The sequence below is a fragment of the Neolamprologus multifasciatus genome, chromosome 7 (assembly GCF_963576455.1).
Source record: "Neolamprologus multifasciatus chromosome 7, fNeoMul1.2, whole genome shotgun sequence".
Lineage (NCBI taxonomy): Eukaryota > Metazoa > Chordata > Actinopteri > Cichliformes > Cichlidae > Neolamprologus > Neolamprologus multifasciatus.
Window position 1 is genome coordinate 7,755,077 of NC_140445.1, and position 21,407 is coordinate 7,776,483.

At 40.5% G+C, this 21,407-nt stretch overlaps 2 protein-coding genes across 2 annotated transcripts in view; both read left to right on the top strand.

Moving 5' to 3' along the window:
• Positions 1-21,407, top strand: part of nrn1la (neuritin 1-like a) — a 101,126-nt gene that overhangs the window by 3,140 nt on the left and 76,579 nt on the right. The window lies entirely within an intron of this gene.
• On the top strand, positions 2,633-21,070 carry LOC146513687 (uncharacterized). Its single transcript, XM_085164686.1, has 2 exons — positions 2,633-3,342; positions 3,720-21,070. The coding sequence occupies exon 2, from the start codon at positions 3,878-3,880 to the stop codon at positions 4,997-4,999; it is 1,122 nt and encodes a 373-aa protein (XP_085020812.1). The 5' UTR covers positions 2,633-3,342; positions 3,720-3,877; the 3' UTR covers positions 5,000-21,070.

A 21,407-nucleotide genomic window follows, 5' to 3' on the forward strand; every position in this document is an offset into this window, starting at 1 on the left:
CAGTTACAAGTTTCATGTTTTATTTACTATAATATGATGTTCATATTGTAAATAATAGTCACCAAAAGAATAAAAAAGGAGGATAAAGTGGTATTATTAGTTAGAGTGGGCCCCAACTTATGATAGACAGGTTGCTACAGAATGGCCAGTGACCTTGCAGGACACATGTGAAATGCTAAACTGGACTTCACAGTGACTATGTACATCTTTCTTATACAGTACATACACCACAAAAATGTCAGATGTAGCAAAAATTATACAAATTAAACCATAATATTTTATTTCTTCTTTCAAAAATTGGCAATAAGCACTCCAGTTTAAAAAGAAATTAATTTTCTAGCAAATATTTAATAGTTCTGGCTTTACAGGGTCAAGTATTCTTCTTCGTAAGTATCCTGGTCCTTCAAGATGTGTTGCAATGAAATACAGGTGTACATTTACTCAGCTTCACGTCTGAAAAAAGGCTTACCTTTCCTTTTATTTCAGAACACACACAAAACCTGTTCACTAATTTTTCTTACAGTTTATTTAATGTACCAGTTAACGTGTCTTTAGCACACCTACAATTTACTGTTGTGATCGAAAGTGCCAACGAGAAGTTTTGGTAAGAGCGTGAACAGGTAAAACCTCATTTCAAAACAAGTAGTAGGAGTCAGCTTTAATACGATAAACAGCATTGTTAGAATGCACACAGTGTCTTCTGTTTGTCTGCACTCAGAAAGCTTCAAAAGTCAGGACCAGAGAGGGGGAGAGGTTTCCCCTGGGTGCAGAGCTCCTCTCTGCGTCATCAGCGCTCCAATATTCACATTAAAAGCTGTCCATAGGCAAGAGGGAGATTATATTTGGCTTTTAATTGTTCTCCTCTGGAAACACTTCTTAACTCGCTCCCTCACTCTCCAAGTTCCCTCTTGGTGGGTCGACTTGAGCATTTTCTGTTTTTTGTCACTGCAGTACTGACACATGAAGTGGAATATTCCTCATTAAAATAACATTTAAAAGTCTCTTGAAAAATTGCCGGTGCCTGCCATTCGTCCTTCCTTCCTTCATAGCCCCATTTCCTTCATCCTTCTGTTCATTCACTCCTTACTTCTAGCAAACCTCACTTCTCCGTTTCCGCCTTGCATGTCTCCGCAGTCATTTTGATCTCTATGCTGTCCCCCCAATCTCTTCTTTTTTTTTTTTAAATTTCAGGCTTGCTCTATCTCTCGTGTCTACCCTTCCTGCTTCTTTAATCACCCTCCCCCCACCCCAACCATTCCTCCATCCTCTCTCTGTCCTTTCGCATTAGGGATTCACTAATATTGATAAATCTGATCCCAAGAATCCTGCGTCACATTTTTCAAATCAAAGCAAAGCCACTTCATTTCTAGAATTCTTTTTTCAGAAGTTTTAAAATATACATCATGTACCCCACTGTTTGATTTGGTCTCATAAGATCAAAAGCAAAGAAACATCACAGAAACGATTGCTTTCATTTACTTACATTGAGGCCTCTGGAATGGACATATTCAGGGATGTGTGGCTAGCTTATGTCCTCTTGTATCTTTTTTCTCATAATTTGAGAAATATGTATGTCAGTCCATTTTTCGGTCTTACTCTACATCCAAAACCATTCATTCCATCCACCTCTCACTTCCCACATTGACTACTGATGAGTAAATGTAGTGTTAAATCTGATGTCATTTGTTTCTAACCTTCACTGACTGCTACCAGCTCACCTGGGCATGCTTGTTTGGCTGTCTTTGTGAGGACATTCATGGACATTTCCTTGATTGTTACCTACAAGTTTACCTATTTTAACTAAAACATAATACTAACTTTAACCCTAATATCAAGTTTTAACCTTCAAACCACAATTTAAAAAATGTTATAACTGTTATCTTTCTCAAAAGATGTTTCTATTCACTTTTTCCTTTGCCAGGTTTCTTGTGACAAATGACTTTAGTAACTCACTCATGTTGTTTAAGCACCTCTGGAGAAAGCTGTAACCCAAAATCTTCACAGCACTGAACAGGCAGAATCACTTTATCAGTGTGTGTTGTGTATATATCCTTACATCCTTATAGAAGAACACCGGAAAGTTGTTGCTACAAAACTAATGTTGATTTATTAAATGGGAAGTGAATAAGTGTATGAACACAAAGAACTCAGACAGTCTTGTTCGGCACTACGCAACTAGTCGCAATGTGAATGTGTGAAAATGTTAGTAAGCATGGACAAAAGTGCTTGTATGAATGGGTGTGACTCGGAACCAGTTCATTTACCAGTTCCTATTTACGTCATCCCAAATTGGAGCTTGAACACACAAAAGCTCTAACTAAGAAGTAAGTTTATGTTATGTAACCAAAAAAGAAAATGACCAATCAGAGAGAGAGAAACAGCAAGAAAAGAAAAACAAGCTTAAAAATTAATCCGGCCAGGTGAGGTGAATCTGCCGCCTGGGTTAGGCTCTCTCACTGGGCCATGCAAACATTCACGCACCTCCAAAGCCGATTATTATGACACTGACGCAGGTTTGGTCCATACACCCACCCTTCTTCCCCTCCGCCACTGCCACCATACTGTAAATCACAAGTAACGCAACTAAATAATTCACAAGCACTTAATCTGTCCAAAGTCTATAGCAACACGCACACACAAGCACGCAAGCATTTGTGTCCTTTGTGATCTTCACCAGGTGGGTTGTTGGTGTAGATGTGAGTGTGTTTGTGTAGCCAAAAAGTGAAAGTTTGTGTGTACTCCCTACAAGAATTGGATTAAGACCATTTAAACAAGCTTTGTGCATTTGTGTGAGTTTCTCTAACAAATCCAAGTAATGAAGTACCAGCCAAGCATGACTCCTTTCTCCTTATCCCCAAATATGCCTGAGCATGAATATTCATGGTCACACACATACATACGGTTTGTAAGAGCTGTATTGCATCGTGCTCAAGCACACTCACTCACACACACATCCAAACTACAAAGGAGTAACTATTCCTTATTGTAATCACTCAATTGAAATTCATCCCCTTGCTCTGACTGTGGTCACGTGTGGGACTCATATAATGGGTGGACACAGATGGAAGTATTGTAATAGATATTGTCCCCCCCCCCCCCCTCCATAATTTCATGCGTTCTTATCATTGTTACGTTATGCATTCAGTTCTTTATTACTATTTCTGACACATACTGTGCTCACTGGCAATCCAGCTGGGATATTCTGATCAATGATTATTCCCATAGGTGGTGCTCATTCAGGCACTGAATTGGGCAGCTTTGGGGTCCCGTGTGTTCTACTGCACAGATAGCCTGCAGAGTGCAGCTACGCTGAACTGAAGTGCTTGTGTTTTGTATTTGCAGGTGAGCACAAGTAATGTGTTGATAAACAGAATGATGTTGACGCATGAGAAATGTATTAGAGTAAGGTACTGTCATTAATGGAACACAACGCTAATGTTGGAGTTTTCAATTTACTGATGTACCTGAACTGGTGTTAACCGGGACGTCACATCGCAAATGATTGATAAGGGGATCGAGAGGGTAGTCTCCATGCGCAACAATACTAGTTGGAGGAGCATGCGAGTGTGCAGAATATTGTAATATGAACATTGGTAGGAAAATACTGAGTACTTTGTTAACACACGTTCAGTAGTTATGTGTAAAGGGGTCCTGTGTGTTCTACTGCACAGATAGCCTGCAGAGTGCAGCTACGCTGAACTGAAGTTTTGTATTTGCAGTTGCAAATGAGCAAGTAAAGAGAACGATTCTGAACTCATGCACGCCTGGAAGTGTCATTTGTCCAAGTGTGCAACAAATATTGGAGGCACCGCTGGGATTATTAACGTCGTGTCCAGCCTGATGAAAATAAGGAAGGGGCGTTTCTACAGCAACCACGATGGACCTTGAGGAGCTGGCAGAGACTGTGTCCCAAACACTCTGGAACCTACAACTCAACCAACTCAAAGGGGTATGTGCTGAAGCTAAAATTCCTAGTGGAAATGTCACAACAAGACGAGCGTTAATAAAATTAATTACAGAATCTATGGACAAGGTTATTAATGATGAAGAGCAGGATGTTGCACTCTACTATCTAAAGAAAATGTTAGAAAGTGTCGACCCATCGATAGGGAGCACCAGAAACACAGAAAGTGGAGGAAATACAACAAGCTCGCCACAGGGAACTCAGGAAACAAGGGAAAAAGTTGATTTAGCAGAGAGATACGCACAGCTCCAGAGAAACAGCAAAGCACTGCAGGAAGAAATTAGGAGGCTGAGTGAAAGGGTGGAGAGGACACCACCAAGTCAGCCAACCACCCCACAAAATGTGTTTCCTGTCGCAGCTAACCGCCTTTCGGAAGTGACGATAAGGAGGGAATTCAAGATCTGTGATCAAATTGGGGAGAAGGGCCAAAAGGACAGACTCTCATACACCAACCTGACGCATCAGATTAACAGAGGTCTGAACAAAGGACACAGTGAAACGGAGGTTATAGAGGCTGTGGTGAAGTCTGTCAGCCAAGGTTTGAGTCGTAGAGACATGCTTGAGATAAAACGTGACCTCCCCCAATTGAAGGCCATATTAAAGGGGCATTTTAAAGAAGACAGCACCACAGATTTGTATCACAGAGTAGTGAACGTCACACAAGACAGCCGTGAGTCTCCTCAAAACTTCCTCTTCAGAGCAATTGAGTTAAAAGAGAGGCTGCTGCTCGCATCGGAAGACACAGGGTCCGATGAACAATACAGCCCTGAGCTCATCCAGAAGAAATTCTTGAGGTCGGTTAGTACTGGGCTACTGAGGGACCCTATCAAGTTTCAGCTCAAGCCCTATCTGGATGACCCTCGGGTGACAGATGAAACCCTCATTTATAAGATGAATGAAGCAGCTAGTGTTGAATCAGAAAGGCAATTGAAGCAAAAGAAAACTACAGGCAGCAAATCTGTAAAAGTAAATGAACTCCAGACGGAAATGCCAGCCAGTCAATTGGGTCTCAAGAGCAATCAGCTAAAGTGGTGAAACCCAAGAGCCGCAGAACACCTGTTGTAGCTGCTTCCCGAGAGTCAGAGCTGCATAGAGAGGAGATGGCTGAATTAAGGAGGAGCATCACCACCCCTCAAGTCCCACTCAAGCGGCAATCCAGACCATTGCCCCTCCCAAATCATTAATTCCCATCCATGCTGAAGCAGACAACAAGTTGCATGAACTGCTTTGGAAATGAATAAGACAGCTGGAGGCAGAATTAGAGCAGAGTGGCAAGGCTAAAGAGACTGTGGGTGCCACGTATGCCAGTCATCTCTCACTACGCTGTTGGGCTAAGCTGAGAGCCCTGATCAGGAAGAAGTGTATGGTGGATTGTTTCTTTGAAGGGGTTGAAACACAAGCATTGTGGGATACAGGTTCACAGGTGACTATCATTAATGAGAACTGGAGGAAGTCCTGCTTTCCACATATCCAACTGAGAAGTGAACTCCTAGGTGAGGATGAGGCTCTGGTGGGCAAAGCAGCGAACCAAACACACATACCCTTCGCAGGTTGGGTTGAGCTAAAATTTAGGCTGGGATCAACTAGAGATCCACAGCCAGAGTTAGTTGTCCCTGTGCTTGTCTCAAAAGAGCCAGGAGTAGCAGAGCCACCTATCATTGGCTATAAAGTGATTGAGCATTTAGTAAAGGATGGAATGGAGCAGCATCCAGACGTTACACCTGCTGTGGTAAAGGAAGCCTTCTCGATTAATTGTAAGAAAGCGGAAGTGCTAATTAACATCGTGCAGCGCTGCTACAAAAATGATGAGGGGGGTGTGGTGAAAGTTGGGAGACAAAAGATAGTGATTCCAGCTGGACAAAGCAGGGAGGACAGTGTGAGGACAGATCCCCTCCCCCTGAAACAGGAGGTTCTTTTTGAACCAGAGGACATTTCAAAACTACCAGAGGGGGTTAACCTGAATGAAACTGTCATTGGCCTGCAGACGGGAACCCGGTCCAGGGTGGTTATTCCAGTCACAAATGGCAGCAGCCATGACATCACCCTCCTCCCTCATGTAGTGTTGGGACGACTACAGCAAGTGAAGGCTATTTACCCAGTAGACGTAAGACCAGTAAGTGCTGAAAACATGGGCAATTTGACGTGTGCTAGTGAAAACACAGGGAGCACCGTCAGTGCCCCAGAACAGCACATGAAGAGGTGTGCAGTTGCAGCCAAGATTTATGGGACCCACCTGTGTCAGTTGATCACCTGACCCCAGATCAGCAGGAGCAGGTGAGAAAAGTCCTGCGTAAAGAGTGTGCTGCATTTTCAAAAGATGAGAGCGATGTGGGATGCATCCCCTCCCTGAAGTTAAAGATCAGATTGCATGACACAACCCCAGTAAGACGCACATACATCTCAGTCACCAAGCCACTCCACAAGGAGGTGAAGGAGTATTTGGAGGACCTGTTGAACAGAGGATGGATTCAGAAATCCCGATCCCCCTACTCATCACCCATCGTCTGCGTGCGCAAGAAGGATGGAAGTCTGCGTCTCTGCATGGATTACCGTGAGTTGAACCGGAAATCCATTCCTGACCGTCACCCCATCCCTCGTGTTCAAGACATGTTAAATGGCCTAACTGGGAGTGCATGGTTCTCAGTCTTGGACCAGGGCAAGGCGTACCACCAGGGTTTCCTGGAGGAAAGTAGCAGACCCCTCACAGCCTTTATCACACTTTGGGGCTTATATGAGTGGGTAAGGATTCCCTTTGGTTTGTCCTCGGCTCCAGCAGAGTTCCAGCGCAGTATGGAAGAGTGCCTTGCAGGCTTGAGGGATGAAATATCTCAGCCATATCTGGATGACAGTTTGGTCCACAGCAGATCATTTGAGGACCACCTGCATAATCTGAGGGAGGTCCTGTGCCGCTATCAAGTGCACGGGGTGAACCTAACCCCCAAAAGTGTGAAGCGTTCAAGGACAAGGTGAAATTCCTGGGAAAGATTGTATCCAAAGATGGCTACTGCATGGAGCAGTTCAGAGGATGAGGGTGACTGGGGAATTATCACCACACAATCTGCAGAATCACCCACCCAGATCAGAAGTCAGCTGAGGGCAGAGGCAGAGGAGTTCCAGCCAAAAGAAGCCAACGGAGAACTGTCAAGTGGTGGTGTCAGCAGCGAGTGCCTAGACGAGGGTGAGAAAGGTGGACTGGAGTCAAGTGCAGAGGAGGAGGCAGGGCGAAGTGAGCTGTCTGGGGAGGAGAACGGAAGAAGTCAAGAACAGGTGTCATCATCTGATGAAGAAGACGAGGGAGAGCCCAACTCACAGCCAGTTCCCACAAGAAAGTATCCTTTTCGATGCAGAAATCCACCAAAGACACTCACGTATAACACCTTAGGTCAGCCGTCAGTCATAAACAGACACAAATGATGTCCACAGCTAAGAAAAAAACTAAGTTCATTGTCACATGTTGAGTTTACTGTGGTGACAGTTTAAACAGAAAAGGAAGTGTTCACAGTAGCAAATGCTAAAAAGAGCAAATTTGACAGAGCAACAACTGCATATATTAGTTCAATAGCTCACATAAGTTAAACAGGGAGTACCAGAACCAGACTAGCTACACATAGAGAGATACTGGCTTGTATGTGAGATATACAGCAGTAAATGTGTGTCTGTGTAAAAGGTTACATGGTAGAGTGTTAGGTCTACACCTTCAGTCTGATACAAAGTACGCCTGAGTGGCAGAGAGACTTTACAGACATTGCCTGGCCAGTAGTGTCTGTTGCTGGTACATGACATAAAGGGGGAGATGTATGTCATGCCAAAGACTGTTACAGGACAGAAAGTATCTTTAGAGGTTGACTCCCAGTGAAGCTACTGCTGTAACCTTCTGTTGAAGACATGCATTCTGGGAAATCTCTAATGTTGGGATGACATTCATTTTTGGAGGGGAGAGTGTGGGACTCATGTAATGGGTGGACACAGATGGAAGTATTGTAATAGATATTGCCCCTCCATAATTTCATGCGTTCTTATCATTGTTACGTTATGCATTCAGTTCTTTATTACTATTTCTGACACATACTGTGCTCACTGGCCGTCCAGCTAGGATATTCTGATCAATGATGATTCCCACGGGTGGTGCTCATGCAGGCACTGAATCGGGCAGCTTTGGGGTCCTGTGTGTTCTACTGCACAGATAGCCTGCAGAGTGCAGCTACGCTGAACTGAAGTGCTTGTGTTTTGTATTTGCAGTTGCAAATGTGCAAGTAAAGAGAACGATTCTGAACTCATGCACGCCTGGAAGTGTCATTTGTCCAAGTGTGCAACACATGCGTGCTAATATGTGGCAGCTAAAACTGAGTTTTTAATCTGATAGCATATGTTTGAGCTTTTTTTAGCCTTATATTTGTTTCATGGAGACCTTACCCATAACCACCACACACAGAAATTTCAGCTTTTAAGTGGCTGTTACCACATGAGACTGAAGCAAGTACCAAACTGCAATAATGAGCCATGAGTGCTAACTCCAAAATCAAGTTTTCTCATGAAATTTATATTTACTCATATTTCTTATTGTATTTTATTGTATTTTTCCCATTATAATGCCACTTTTCTAATCCTTATGCTTGTGGTGGTTTTTATAAAAATTCTGTAAGTAATCAGCCAATAGGTCTTATAGAGACTTAATAATTTTGAGTTCATTTTATCTATGGCTTGTTGTTGGGCTCATTGTATTAGGGAGTGCGATTTCCATTTTTTGTGTTTTTTTAAGTAAATACTTTTTTATTTCCACTTTTTTATTTCCACTTTTAATGCACTCTGTATGTAACAGTGTGCACAAACTATCACTCCTACCACTAACATGCCAATCATGTTGTCAACAAAAGCTATGTCCTCCAATCAGATTTGATGTGCGACTCATCTTGGCTTCAACTGGAGGAGATAATATTGAACATAAAGGCATTTTGTACAGCCTTGATGATTCTGCTTGAGCTTAAAATTTGTCTTATAAGGACTTTTTGTTCCAAAAGGCAAGCTGATCCCCAAAGTGTGACTGTGTTAACAAATTAACGCTCTCACACGAGTCACACAGGTACCCACACAGAGAGAAAGAGGAGAACAATGGGTGTCCAAGGTCAGTGGAGCTTCTTTTTTTATCCTGTAGTGTGCATCTACACACACACACACACACACACACACACACACACACACACACACACACACACACACACACACACACAACCTTCAATTTTGTTGATTGATAAAAAAAGCTTTTTTTGTGATAAAAATTGAATAAAAACTAATACATGATGACAAAATCTATGATGCTTTCATCAACGGAAAAAAACTAGCTGACAATATTCTGGAAAGACGAGATCCAATCAGACGTAATCTCTTTGTGCAGTAAAGTTAGACATTTAATTTTTTACATTTTCTTTGCAAATGGTATCATTCGTTCCTGTACTCCTTGCTTATCCTGAAAACGTGACCAAATGTCAACAATTGGTATGAATGAGACGAGTGGACATCTGGATGTATATTTAGACTCGCTCTATGATAATCTGATGATATTTAATCAACTAAACCTAAATGAATTTGGATCCCTAAATTATGACTAAAAGTTAATCAAAATCTGCTGTCAAAACTAACATGCTAACACACAACAGGGGAGTCCCACAATGCTTACACACAAGTGAGTTACACCAACCCTTGCATAAACCATTATTATGTACTTAACCCTAAAATCAAGGCTTCAAATAGCCCCTTGACGTTGTGTGAGAAAGTTAGGACCAGCCGAAACGTCCTCTCTGTCCTCAATGTCCAAAAACTTATGGTGGTCCTCACAAAGATAGCAAAACACATCTACACACACTCAAATACACAAGTCCTCTGGGAAGAGGTGCAGAGAGACTTGGCTCTCACCGAGAAAGAAGCAGAGGTAAAAATTGCAATGCAGTTTACAGAAACACAATACAAGAGTAAAGTAAGAGAAGTATTATAGAGGTGAGAGGCAGAGGACAAGTAGAGAGAGAAGGAGGAGGATAGAGGAATTGAGAGGCACAGAGAGATCAGGACCTGTATTTATCAAGCCTGTCAGAAAAAGGCGAACCATCATGGATCACTGACCGCAGCCTCCGGACAATTCAATTTAATATGATCTGAAGCCAACAAAAGAGGTCCTGCAAAAGCTCTCCAACTCTGGAAACTTTGACTAAAAGCCAGCACAGGGAGAAACAGAAAGACAGAAATGGAAGGAGAAAATGTGTACACAGAAAATCTTTTTCCCACAGGTTCAAAGGAAGACTTCTTTGACATGGGCACATTAGCAGTGTAAACAGAGACAAGGAGGCGCGAAGTGACTGATGATATTGTCATTAGTCAAAATGTAATCAGGCATCCCCCTGAATGGGCTGAAAATGTGATAAAGCCTGTTAGTGTAATAAATGGCCAGATTATGTAGCATCTTTAGATTGATAATGTTCTCATCTAATCCCTGATGGGGAGGACATTACACAGCAATACTGCAGTCAGCTGCTGATGTAAAAAGCTTCTGTGACAGACTGCTGCAGCAGCGGTCCAAAATCCTATGCTCAGTACTTTGCTCATTAGTGACCTTTGTAGGATGCTGGGGATACCTCCTCTAATGCATTCTGTTATACAAAATCCCAATTAGGATTATTTACATGTAATAATTTACATGTATTAAGTCAAACTAATATCTAAAGTGAATATTTCTGATTTACATTCAGCAAGTCTTTTGCAGGTTTCTGAACAGTTTTGTTAGTTTGAAGCTTGCCGTGTGTTTTGAGTGTCTGCATGGTGCTGCAGATAAGAGAGGAAGTGGTTCGAATAAATGTACACAAGCTGAGGATGAGAAGTGACTTGAGCATTAATAAAAGATGTGCATGCCTCTGCGGATAAACATATATGCAGGCTTGCAGCTGCCGCGGCGTACCTGTGTGTGTGTGTGTTTGCACGCATGCACGAACGCCTGCGTGTCTGTGGGACGGAGGTGAAGTGGACAGAGCTCAGGTGTGTGTTTGCGGGGCCGAGGGCTTTCAGGCTTTGAGATGGAGAAAGAAAAGAATCGACCGCAGACTCCTTTAGAAACCAGTCAAGATGAACCTGACACAGGCGAAGGGAAGCGAAAAGCAAGCCGATCAGAATTTCAAACAAAAGAAAATCAAAGTTTTGAAGGTTGAGGAAAATACATCTGTCTGTCTGCTTGTCGACAAGTGAATCATCCTACACAGACATTTAGAAATATATAGCTGTCTCAATGTTGGGTATTTAATAACTTGTCACCCTAACATAACCTAAACCTATGATGCTTTGGTTCTCAACCATTTTCTTTTATATTTCATTCAAAACAGTCTTTGAAATATGCTTTAGTCTGGCACAGTTTATGTAGTGGTCTTTTGCATGTAGTATTTTCTCTTCACCTTTTCAACTTCTTGTCCTCAGAAGCAGTACAGTATCCTCTGCACATCTGAACTTCTTCCAACAGATTTCAGCTCTCGCTTAATGTTCGCTTTTTCCTGAATGCTCTTCTCACACAACATTTTGGACACGGTAAAGGTGGTTACAACATGTGGCTAAGGCAGGAAGCGTGGGTGTGGGTGCCTGGCTGGAATCGAACAGCATGGAGGCTGTCCTCCCTGGGGAAAAAAACGTCAACAGATCATTTGTACAAGCTACTATAGCTCATACTTAGATTTTAAAGCTGGACATCACATGGCTGTATAATAAGATACATATGAAATATGAACTGGTGTCATAACATTTTGACTGGGTTTAACGCTGCACACTGGTAACCAGGAAAATGGGGCTTTCTAATAAATGTTTACTATTTGGACCCCACCAGGGATTTTTTCTGCCTAAACTTAACCAAACTACAAGTAAAAGGCATAAAAAAACATTAATTAAATTTTTATCAAGTCCCCCAGAAGAGACTCTGATCTCCTGATGGGAAGTTTGGTGTGTTCGTGCCACCACCAGCCTACTTACCCCCTGATGTTTCAGTCTATTAAAGTCAAACCCTCTTATACGTCCTTTTGGGAATGTCTGCATTCTTATGCAGCAGGAGAAAACAACAAACGTAATTACTAATTGTTGCTTGTATGTCTGTACATTCCTGTATTATACTAATATTTAATTGTTGCTGACATAATGTTAACAACGAACAGTGTCAGACATTGGGTGTGAAGCTGACATAAATTTACTGAAATAAGGAAAATCAGAGGAACAATGTACTTGGTTTTTATATAAACAGAGACTCGTTCACCTCATAAAAACTTGTGAAACACTCAGGCTGGCTGCATATACATACAGTCAAAGCAGGCCGAGCTAAAGTCCAGGTTTTACATGCCACGTGGGTAGAACAAGATCAAAAGCGAATACCACATAATGCATACAATAATAGTAAGAGCAAAAGAACAAAATAGCCTGTAGAAGTGAGAGAATTCACAAGTAGTTTAACTATAAAATCATCACTAAAAAGCAGATGAAAAAGTTGCTTTTCCATTTAAAAACAGAGAAAAGGAGAAGAACTGATAAGTGAAAGATTGAGCGGAGGACCGTAAGGGAACTTATCAGAGGATCTTAATGGCCTGGGAGTAGATAGGAGGAGGCTGACGGGCTCTGGTAGATTTGTGGGTGCCATACCATAAAGTTTTAAAAACAAAAGCGTCTTGAATCTAGATGATAGTCGTCGTCTTTTTCATTGACCTTTTATAAGTCATTGTGGTGATAACTGCTTTATTCCAGCAATGAAAGGATGTTATGCATCATCACTAGCATAAAGCTGTGATCCCAAGTTGATGTGAATGTACCTGCAGAACAACTTCAAGAACTAGTAGGTGTAGCTTTGAAACCTTAGAAAAGATAATTTAAACACCATTTAATGTAATCAACCTAAAGATTTTAGCTGCTCATCCATTAATGGCTATAACCAGGAACTATATCAGTTTAGCTTTTGCTGAGCGACTCTTGAATTGTGTCAAATGACGACCACTTAAATTTTAAACAAAAATCCCAGCTTATTGTAAAGTAATCCCTTTGATCTGAAAGCTCAAACTTCAGTCTAAATGCTTTTTTAAACTTTTGATCCTGCATGATGTCAGTGAGAGGGGATATCCCTAATTTGGTCATCTCAGGCACAGACCTCTTACATGGAGCATAGAAGCCCCACCCATTTGAAATCCTTTGTAGGTAGCCAATCAGAAGAAAGGTTGCTTAAAGGGAGCGGAAAGGAGCTATAACAGCTTATTTCATGAACTCCAGCAAGGCCCAGTATGAGAATACAATGATTATTTTGACCTTTGAATCATGCAAAGCTACACTGCTAGAGCCTATGAATAAAAGCATGAAGGTGGAAATCACCATAATAGGTCATCTTTAAAAGTAAACAGATCAGAGTTGCTGACATTTGTGTTATTTAACTTTCCTCACTGCTTTTACAGTAAGAATTATGGCCACTGTTTTTACCTTTTTTTTAAATAAGTGGCAACCATTTTTAAATGGTTTGAGGAGTGTTACATGGCTAATATTTACACATGCACACAATTACATATACATGTAAATGAAAGCTAACATATTTATCAGTACAATTCCAGGTTGTCACATTAGAATCACAGACGCAGAATCGAAACAAAACTATTTAGAGTTGTGCAATTTACTCGTGCATTCGGTTATTGGAAACATAAAAACAACAACAGGGACAGGAAGACTGAAGTTAGGGTTATGTTATGTGTCAGCTGAAGATGTCACCTGACTCTCAGTAGAACGGATCATTTAAACTTAAATAAAAAGCAAATAAAGTTTAAATGCCCATTTAATTTGAGAAATGTATTTAAATAGAGTCTGAAAGATGAATAATTCAGAAATGAATTAGTTGATTGTGCATTATGGCAGTTATGACTGAGTTTGTCCTTAGATGCTATTGAAAACATCATAATCAGCATTTCAACTTGGACATTAAATTTTAAAGCCATATTGTCGGGGTTGGCTGGTGTTGACAGGGGCCAAATTCAGGACACAGAGGAAGGTGAACTAAGCAGAAAATGAGCTTCTATTTGGCTGATGAACAAAGAATTACCATTCGGAAAAAAATGAGGAGCAAATACTGAGAAACAGGTAAGAAGAACAGGAAAGAGGCACAAGCGAAAGTAATCTGACAAAGACAGATGCAAAAATAAAAACAGGACATGGGAAAAATATTCAAAATAGTTTTAATTAAATTGGTAACTATTTTAAATATGTAAAAAGACAAATAACTCACACTGAGACAAGATTAACCCTGAACAAACTTGACAACAGACAGTGGGACATATAGTCACGGCAGAGGGAGGCAAAGATGGGGAAACATTTGCAAGACTGGAATAGTAATGAAATCAACAACTGCAATATATTCTGGGTAGTCACCGCCATGTTGATGAGGCAAAACCAAAACAATGATGAACACCAACAGGTAATAATGGGGGAAAAACGCTGAAATAAAAAAAGAATGCTAAAAAAACATCAAAATAGAGAGAGCAGATCAGAGATACACAGAGAAACTAAAAAAGACAAAAGAGTGTTATAAGAAAGGGTTGATACGTATGAACCATATGAAGATTGGGTGCTTTATTTTTAGGATTATCGATGTTCAAGTTTCCAGAGATTTTCTCTAAAACATGTGTGGTATCTACACATCTAACAAGTTAAGAATGATAAATTGCTTAAAAACTCGCATCCATCCCTGTGGGACTCATTCAGACACTCCGCGCCACTGAGCCATGCCTCTGTGCATGCATCCCTACATGGACAGCACAAAGACACTTTGTATATTGCTTGTTTTATTTAATATTTAATAATATACAATAATAGTTTCTGTCTTTTTCAATTTTGTTTTTCAGGTTTTATATCTCACAGAACTACATACTTAGTTAAGAATTTATTTAAAATTCAGCTTGGATCCCTTTGTATCAATAATAATTGTTCAATAAATTTTGGGATTTTGAGTGTTTGAAAAACACTGAATTAAATCAAAGTACCACATGGCTGCTGCTGTTCTTTGCAGCCTATGTTAGTCTATTCCAACAAGTTCCCTGGACACACATTTTCAGTTTTTCCACTTTCTTGGGCATGATTTCTCATCTGTCCAACAATTTGTTTCACTTTTATTATATGTTAACTTCCAAGCCTATCTATTTGGCTGCAGGGTAATTGGTAACCCTTCTATAGACTCTGGACAAAGTTTAAGCTACGGCCTAAACATAAAAACTGTTGAAATGCATTAGTTTAAAAAATTAAAGTGACTGCCAGGAAACAAAACAAACAAACAAACAAAAAAGGCATGCAAATTCATGTATTAACTCAAAGTAATAGATTACTTTTTCACCAACTCCTTCACATTTGTGACACAGCTTGACAGCATTATCAAGTCTTTTAATCTAGGTCATCTAAATTTGAATTTTATCTATTGTCTCTTAATAATTTAAGTGCACGAGTGGGTTGTGCAGAGTTCTGGTTATGCATTCTCATGAAACAGTCTTAAAATTTCTTTCTTTCTCTTGGTTTGATAGTTTAATTAAGTATAGTACAGTGATTCAGGTTGTCTTAAACGTATGATTAGGTAGCGTGAAGTCAAATTCTTTCACCAGAACATCTAAAACAGCACCGCATAATTTTATAGTTGCCATTTTCTAAAGGGTGTTTCTGCATTTAGGTTGAGTGACTGCAGTGTATCATGCTCACTCTTTGTCTTATGGGTTTGACAGCAGCTGTAATGGTTATGGACTGGGAGGGGAACCCAACTCAAGGCGGTGGGCAGGTGCAATTACACATGTCATGTCTGACCACGTCACCCATTTAAGGCACAAACCATGAAAACCTGTTTGTGAGTTTGTCTACTTCTGAATCCCAGGAGACTCTGCAAGAGTACAGGCTTCAAGCTGACAGTGTGTGTGTGAGAGTGTGTGTTTCTGTGGCTCAGTGGATCTTTCCGCAAACAGATCGTATGTGTGTTTGCTTGCTTTTGTGTATGCACGCTCCCCTGTGTGCTGTGCATCTGGGGAGCGGGGCGCTAACAGTGATAAGTTACAGCAGCAGCTCCAGGTGCTGGAGTCAATAAAAGCTCATTAACTCAACAAGAGGGTCAGTGGTTCCGTCCACCACAATATACCTCCCACTTTGTCTTCTTCACAGGGTGCAGAGATGTGTGTGTGTGTGAGTGTGCGAGAGGGTGGCTGCGTTTTCCTTTGCATATGTGTGCATGTGTAAGCTGCCGGATCAATGATACTGCACGGTTTGTTTCCTCTGACTTTGCAAAGATGGAGAGGGAGGAAGTGGAGGATGGAGGATAGAAGGAATGCAAGCAATTTGACCAATAATAACAGTGATAGTCACAATTTCTCATAATGCGTTGCACCAATTTACAGATTGGTTTCTGACAGAGTTTTGCGTCACTTCATTTCAGCATGAATTTCAGAAACTGTTTAAGATAACTAACGTTCCTTTTTGTACAATATATATATATAATTTTTTATCATGGCCAAAGTATTTAAAGTATGCGACTGTAGTCTGTGTCTATTTTTCTAATCTTGCCTCTATGTGATGTCAGTCTATTTTGTGAGCACAAAAGGACCACCCACCTGCTCTAAGAGGGACAGCCAATCAGAAGAAAGTTGATTTAAAAGGAGGGCAATTGACTCTGTGCACGAAAAAATGCTAACTTCCTGGTTTGAGACCGGATGTGGGGTTGTGCATTTCCGGTAGCTTTACTTTGCGGTCAATCGCTACTGCGAAGATATACTCCAAAATCATGTCCAAAACTCGAAAACGGAAAGATCGCGTTAAGTTACAAAGAGCAGAGGTGGGAACACTCACCACTGTTGTTAATTGTTGTGTCATAAAAAATCTAATGATCAACTTTGATGTTTAAAGAGTTTAGATCGATCAGTTGTTTACATCACTCAACACAAGCAGAACTGCATCACTGCAGCAGAAGACACATCGTCCACATTCAGAAGCACATCTCTGTATAGTGACTGGTCTTATGATTTAAACAGGCAAATGTTCAGCATTCAAACTACAGGTGAACAATAGTCAAACCAGATGTTTCCCGTTATGTCAGATCAGCTAGTCAAGTACACCTACACAGCATGTTAACGAACCGTGAAAAAAAGCCACACAAAAAATGAATGATTGCTGGTAAGGGTTTCTATACATTAGTATTTACGAAGGGTATGTTGTGACTTACCTTCAAAATTACAGCGGTCCCTCGCTATAATGCGGTTCACCTTTCACCTCGCTGTTTCGCAGCTTTTTTAGTGCAAGTTTGCATGTTTTTTTTTTTTTTTACATCACATTGTGTCCTGCGTCCTGATCGCTGCAGATGATCTCCTCCGTGACGTCTCTCCTGTACAGTACAGAATCGCTGCATCGATCGCTAGCAGTGTGACTCTGAAGTGCTGTACTGTATGTCGAGGAAACGTTTTGCACCGTCAAAAAATAAAATTGGCTACTTGATTTCACCTATCACTGGTTATTTTTAGAACATAACACCCGCGATAAACGAGGGACAGCTGAGAAATATAACATTTGAATCCCTTTTCTCTTTTGCTCTGAGGCGCGGGGGAAAAATATCGACAAGTCGATGAACATCATTTACAGATATATTGGGTAAATGCCCAAGATATCTATAGAAATGTAAATCGCCGCTTGATTCATTCATTTGCTTAACTTGTTTTGGACCATAAACAGGGCGTGAATAGGACACCGGAAACAAAGCTCCCCACAGGAGTTTCCGCACCGGAAGTAGCATATGCTAACGTGCACATAGTCAATACAGCTAAAATGACTTATTTCAAACAGTAGATGAACTGAGGAGCTACATCAAGGCCTCATTTAAGATAACTAAGAACTGTGACTCATATGAAGCTACTCTAGAGAACTCCATGAATAAAAGTAAGAAGCTGACAATGAACATAGAAACTTTTTCCCAGGTGAAGAAAAATCCACCAGTTTGTCGTGCTATCCTGTTTTTAAAGTCTCCGTCTGCTTCTTTCAGTTGTTTTATCTCCTTTTCTGTTGACTGTTTCAATTACTACATAATGACTTTCTTTATCTAAAGCTAAGCTTGGACAACAAGATTTTAGTTATATTTATGCAGCAGGTTTTCTTTTTCCACACAAACCTTTGAGCTTCAGACAAAAGCCCCAAATGTGGCCAGCTCTTATCTCTTTAGGTCAGAGCAATGAGAAAAACACAACCTCTCCTGCTCAGGAAGTCTCTCCAGAGCCTCCAATATTTTGTATTTAGCTTGGCATTATTGTCAAAATGAAAATCAAAGGTGCTCTAAGAGAGTGGTTTGTAGTTTTAATCATTGAGGAGCATTTTGCTGAAGAGTACTTCTTGATGAACTACTTTGCCAGCCCATTGTGGCATATTTTAGCATGCTGGTCTGGTCTCTACTGTCATACCCTGTGCTCTGCTGAGTTGTGTTTGGTCTGAAGAGGTTGTATCTTGGGTCTCATATGGAGATGTTGGCGTCCGCCTCAAGAATAACTTTGTTAATTCATCAGAGGTCTCTCTCCCTTGCTCTCTTTCTGTGTAGTAGCTTTGCTTCTGCTCCTCCAGCTCTTTCATTCTCTGGTTTTCTCATCATCTCCGTCTTTTTCTGCTTTTTTCCCCCGCTTTCACACTTGTTTCTTCTGTTGTGTTGGTGTTGGTGTGTTTGTCCTGAGTCTATCCAGTAATGCCATCTTAACTCTCTTCCCTTCCTCTCCCTGTCTTTACATGCCATCACCCGACCGCTGCTTTATCACTTTACATAACACCAGCAAACTAAACTGTTTTTTACTCATCAATGTTTCATCACAGCACTGTTGTGAGCTCTCTTTAACAAGCTTTTAAGCTGAATAATGCACCAACTGGTGGCCAGAGGCCTCTGCTGCAGGTCCATGAACATCAGTTGTCTGTGCATTTATAATGGCACATTCACATTCTTGTAGGTCAGTTCATTTCCATAGCAAACTGCAGTCACTCCATTGACCCATCTGTAGCTGCCATTGCATTGAACAGCTCTGTTCCCCTAAAGGCAGGTTGCAGGGTTAAGTGCTCGGCCTGAAGGGAAAAGTGGATAACTTGTGTCACGGTGTACCACATTGTCGCTGTGGCGTGAGCTATAATCTGTTAAATTAGGATACATCATCATTGAGGTTATTAGCAAACATAAATGCACCTTCTTTTGTTAGCAAGGTGCATCTGTAATTCAGTGTAATTTTAAAATGAGATTCTAATTTAATTAAGAGGAATATTCAGATAAAATAAGCACTTGTCTCTAGAGTTTCTTTTTACGATAGAAGAGCTCTCAGCAAGACAAAGCGGCCACTCCATTAAGCATAACTTTTTAATTCAACTACATGGATAGTAATGTAAGACATTATCCATGTATACCTGGTAAATGGAGAAGTTAGCTATAGAGTCCACTTAAGCAGTTTCACAATAGGCTATACTGATATATTTGGAAATCCTGATGGTTTTCATTAGTATAAGAAAAATACAGAAACTCCTCTTTCTGTTAAACTGATATGATGACATGATGCTGACTGAGCCACGATAGCCGACTGCTGAGCTCAGTCAGATGTTAAAAATGACAGCTGTCCTTATTAAAAGTGAACTCCGTAAAACTGGTTAGAAATGAACTGTTTGGGTTTATTAGCGATGATAAAGGCGAACAAGGCAACACGGAGCTCTGTGCACTATTTTGCTTATTCTGTTTAGAAAGATGAGGCTTAAGAGGGAAACAATTCAAAGTGCAAATCTCCTGCACAAAAAATAAAATATAAATTGCAACATTGGGATGTAGGTATGCCCAGTTATTAGATTAGTAATTAACATCTAAGATTCATTAAAAAAAACAAATAATTTCACCTTTTAATTTTCACCTTGTATAGTAAAATAGATCCCTATTAATCGGTCAAGGTTAATAGGACACTCATTAACCAGTCACAGCAACCTTAGCTTTGACTGAATCATGTTTTTGGCTACCTGATGAAGCCAAACTCCAGTAAAACTTCCCTTTGTATCTGTATTGGTTAGTAAAACATCAGGCTGTTGACTGACCGTAAATGCACCTAGTATAAACGTCAATTTGTCACTTGATAAATCGTTTAAATTAATGAAGCAGTGTTTGTTTGTTGTACATCACGGCTTATTACCCCCAAATTGCTCTCTGTTCCTGCAAATTTTGTGGGTTGTTCAATCTTAATTAGTTAAGAGCTGCTAAAGTGCTTCACAGACCTGCAGGAATAGACAAACTTTTGTCCATAGTATGAGTGACACCTAATCTCGGACTGTAGAAAAATAAAATTTGACAGTAATAGTTTAAATCACAGTCTGCACTGAACAAAAGTCTCACCGAACTGAACGTGATGTACCGAATAGTTCAGGACAATTGCATCCCTTCACTCCCCTGATGTTGTGGCTCAAGCATTTGATATTGGTGGACAGAACTGATAGTGAATTACAATTATGAACAAAGTTAGGAGAGAATTTAAACTGCGATAAGGTCTGATTGTGTGTACAGTGGAATAAACATAGTGAGAAATTCGGCTACAATTGCAGTATGGATCCCTTAATCTTTGGCCTCAAGACTGAATTTAAGACTGACTGTGACTCAGACTTGACTTTAGATCTCTCTCACTGAGCCATTTAAAATCATGAACATGATTGTTCCCTGTTGGTCATATTTCATCTCGGGCATCCAAAAATCACACAGTGTGTGGCCGAGTAATTATACTGTAGTGATATCACCAAGTGAAATCCAACACTCCAAATCAACACCTGTAATATGTCCTATAAACAGTACAGTGCAAATGTCTTGAGACAGCACACATTTCTTTATATGTCACTTCCAGGAAGCTAGACTTCAAAGTTTTTCAAGTGTTTCTTTGCACATTGGCTGGTTTTTCAGTCCAGTCCTTTACTTTTACCGTATTTTTCAGGCTATAAGGCGCACTTAAAATCCTTTAATTTTCTAAAAAAATCGACAGTGCACCTTATAATCCGATGCGCCTTATGTATGAATTCTAGTTGTAATTACTGACCTCGAACTGATTTTATGTGGTACAGGGCGCTAAAAAATATGTCAATTTTTTTTTTAGTATGACTTTGGTAAGCTACGAAGCTGCACCACTTGGTGGATTGTCAGAGCATTACGGCTGCCGTAGTCAGGAGCCTCGAGGAGTAATCCGGGTCCAAACTCCACTTCAAGTCCCAAAGTCAAACGAACACTGCGGCATCACTGAGAGTTAAAACTGTCTAAATTCTTCCATCTTTAATAAAATGATCAGAGTTGCTGCTTTACCAGGTGTAACAATTAAGTTTAACATCCAGGCATCCATGAAAACAGAATTTATTAAACTTAACGGAGTTAGAAGTTAGCAGGAAGTTAGCTCGCTAGCTTTTACCT

Excerpts from the sequence above, each read along its gene's own strand:
- LOC146513687 (XM_085164686.1), top strand. The coding sequence starts at position 3,878 with ATGGACCTTGAGGAGCTGGCAGAGACTGTGTCCCAAACACTCTGGAAC.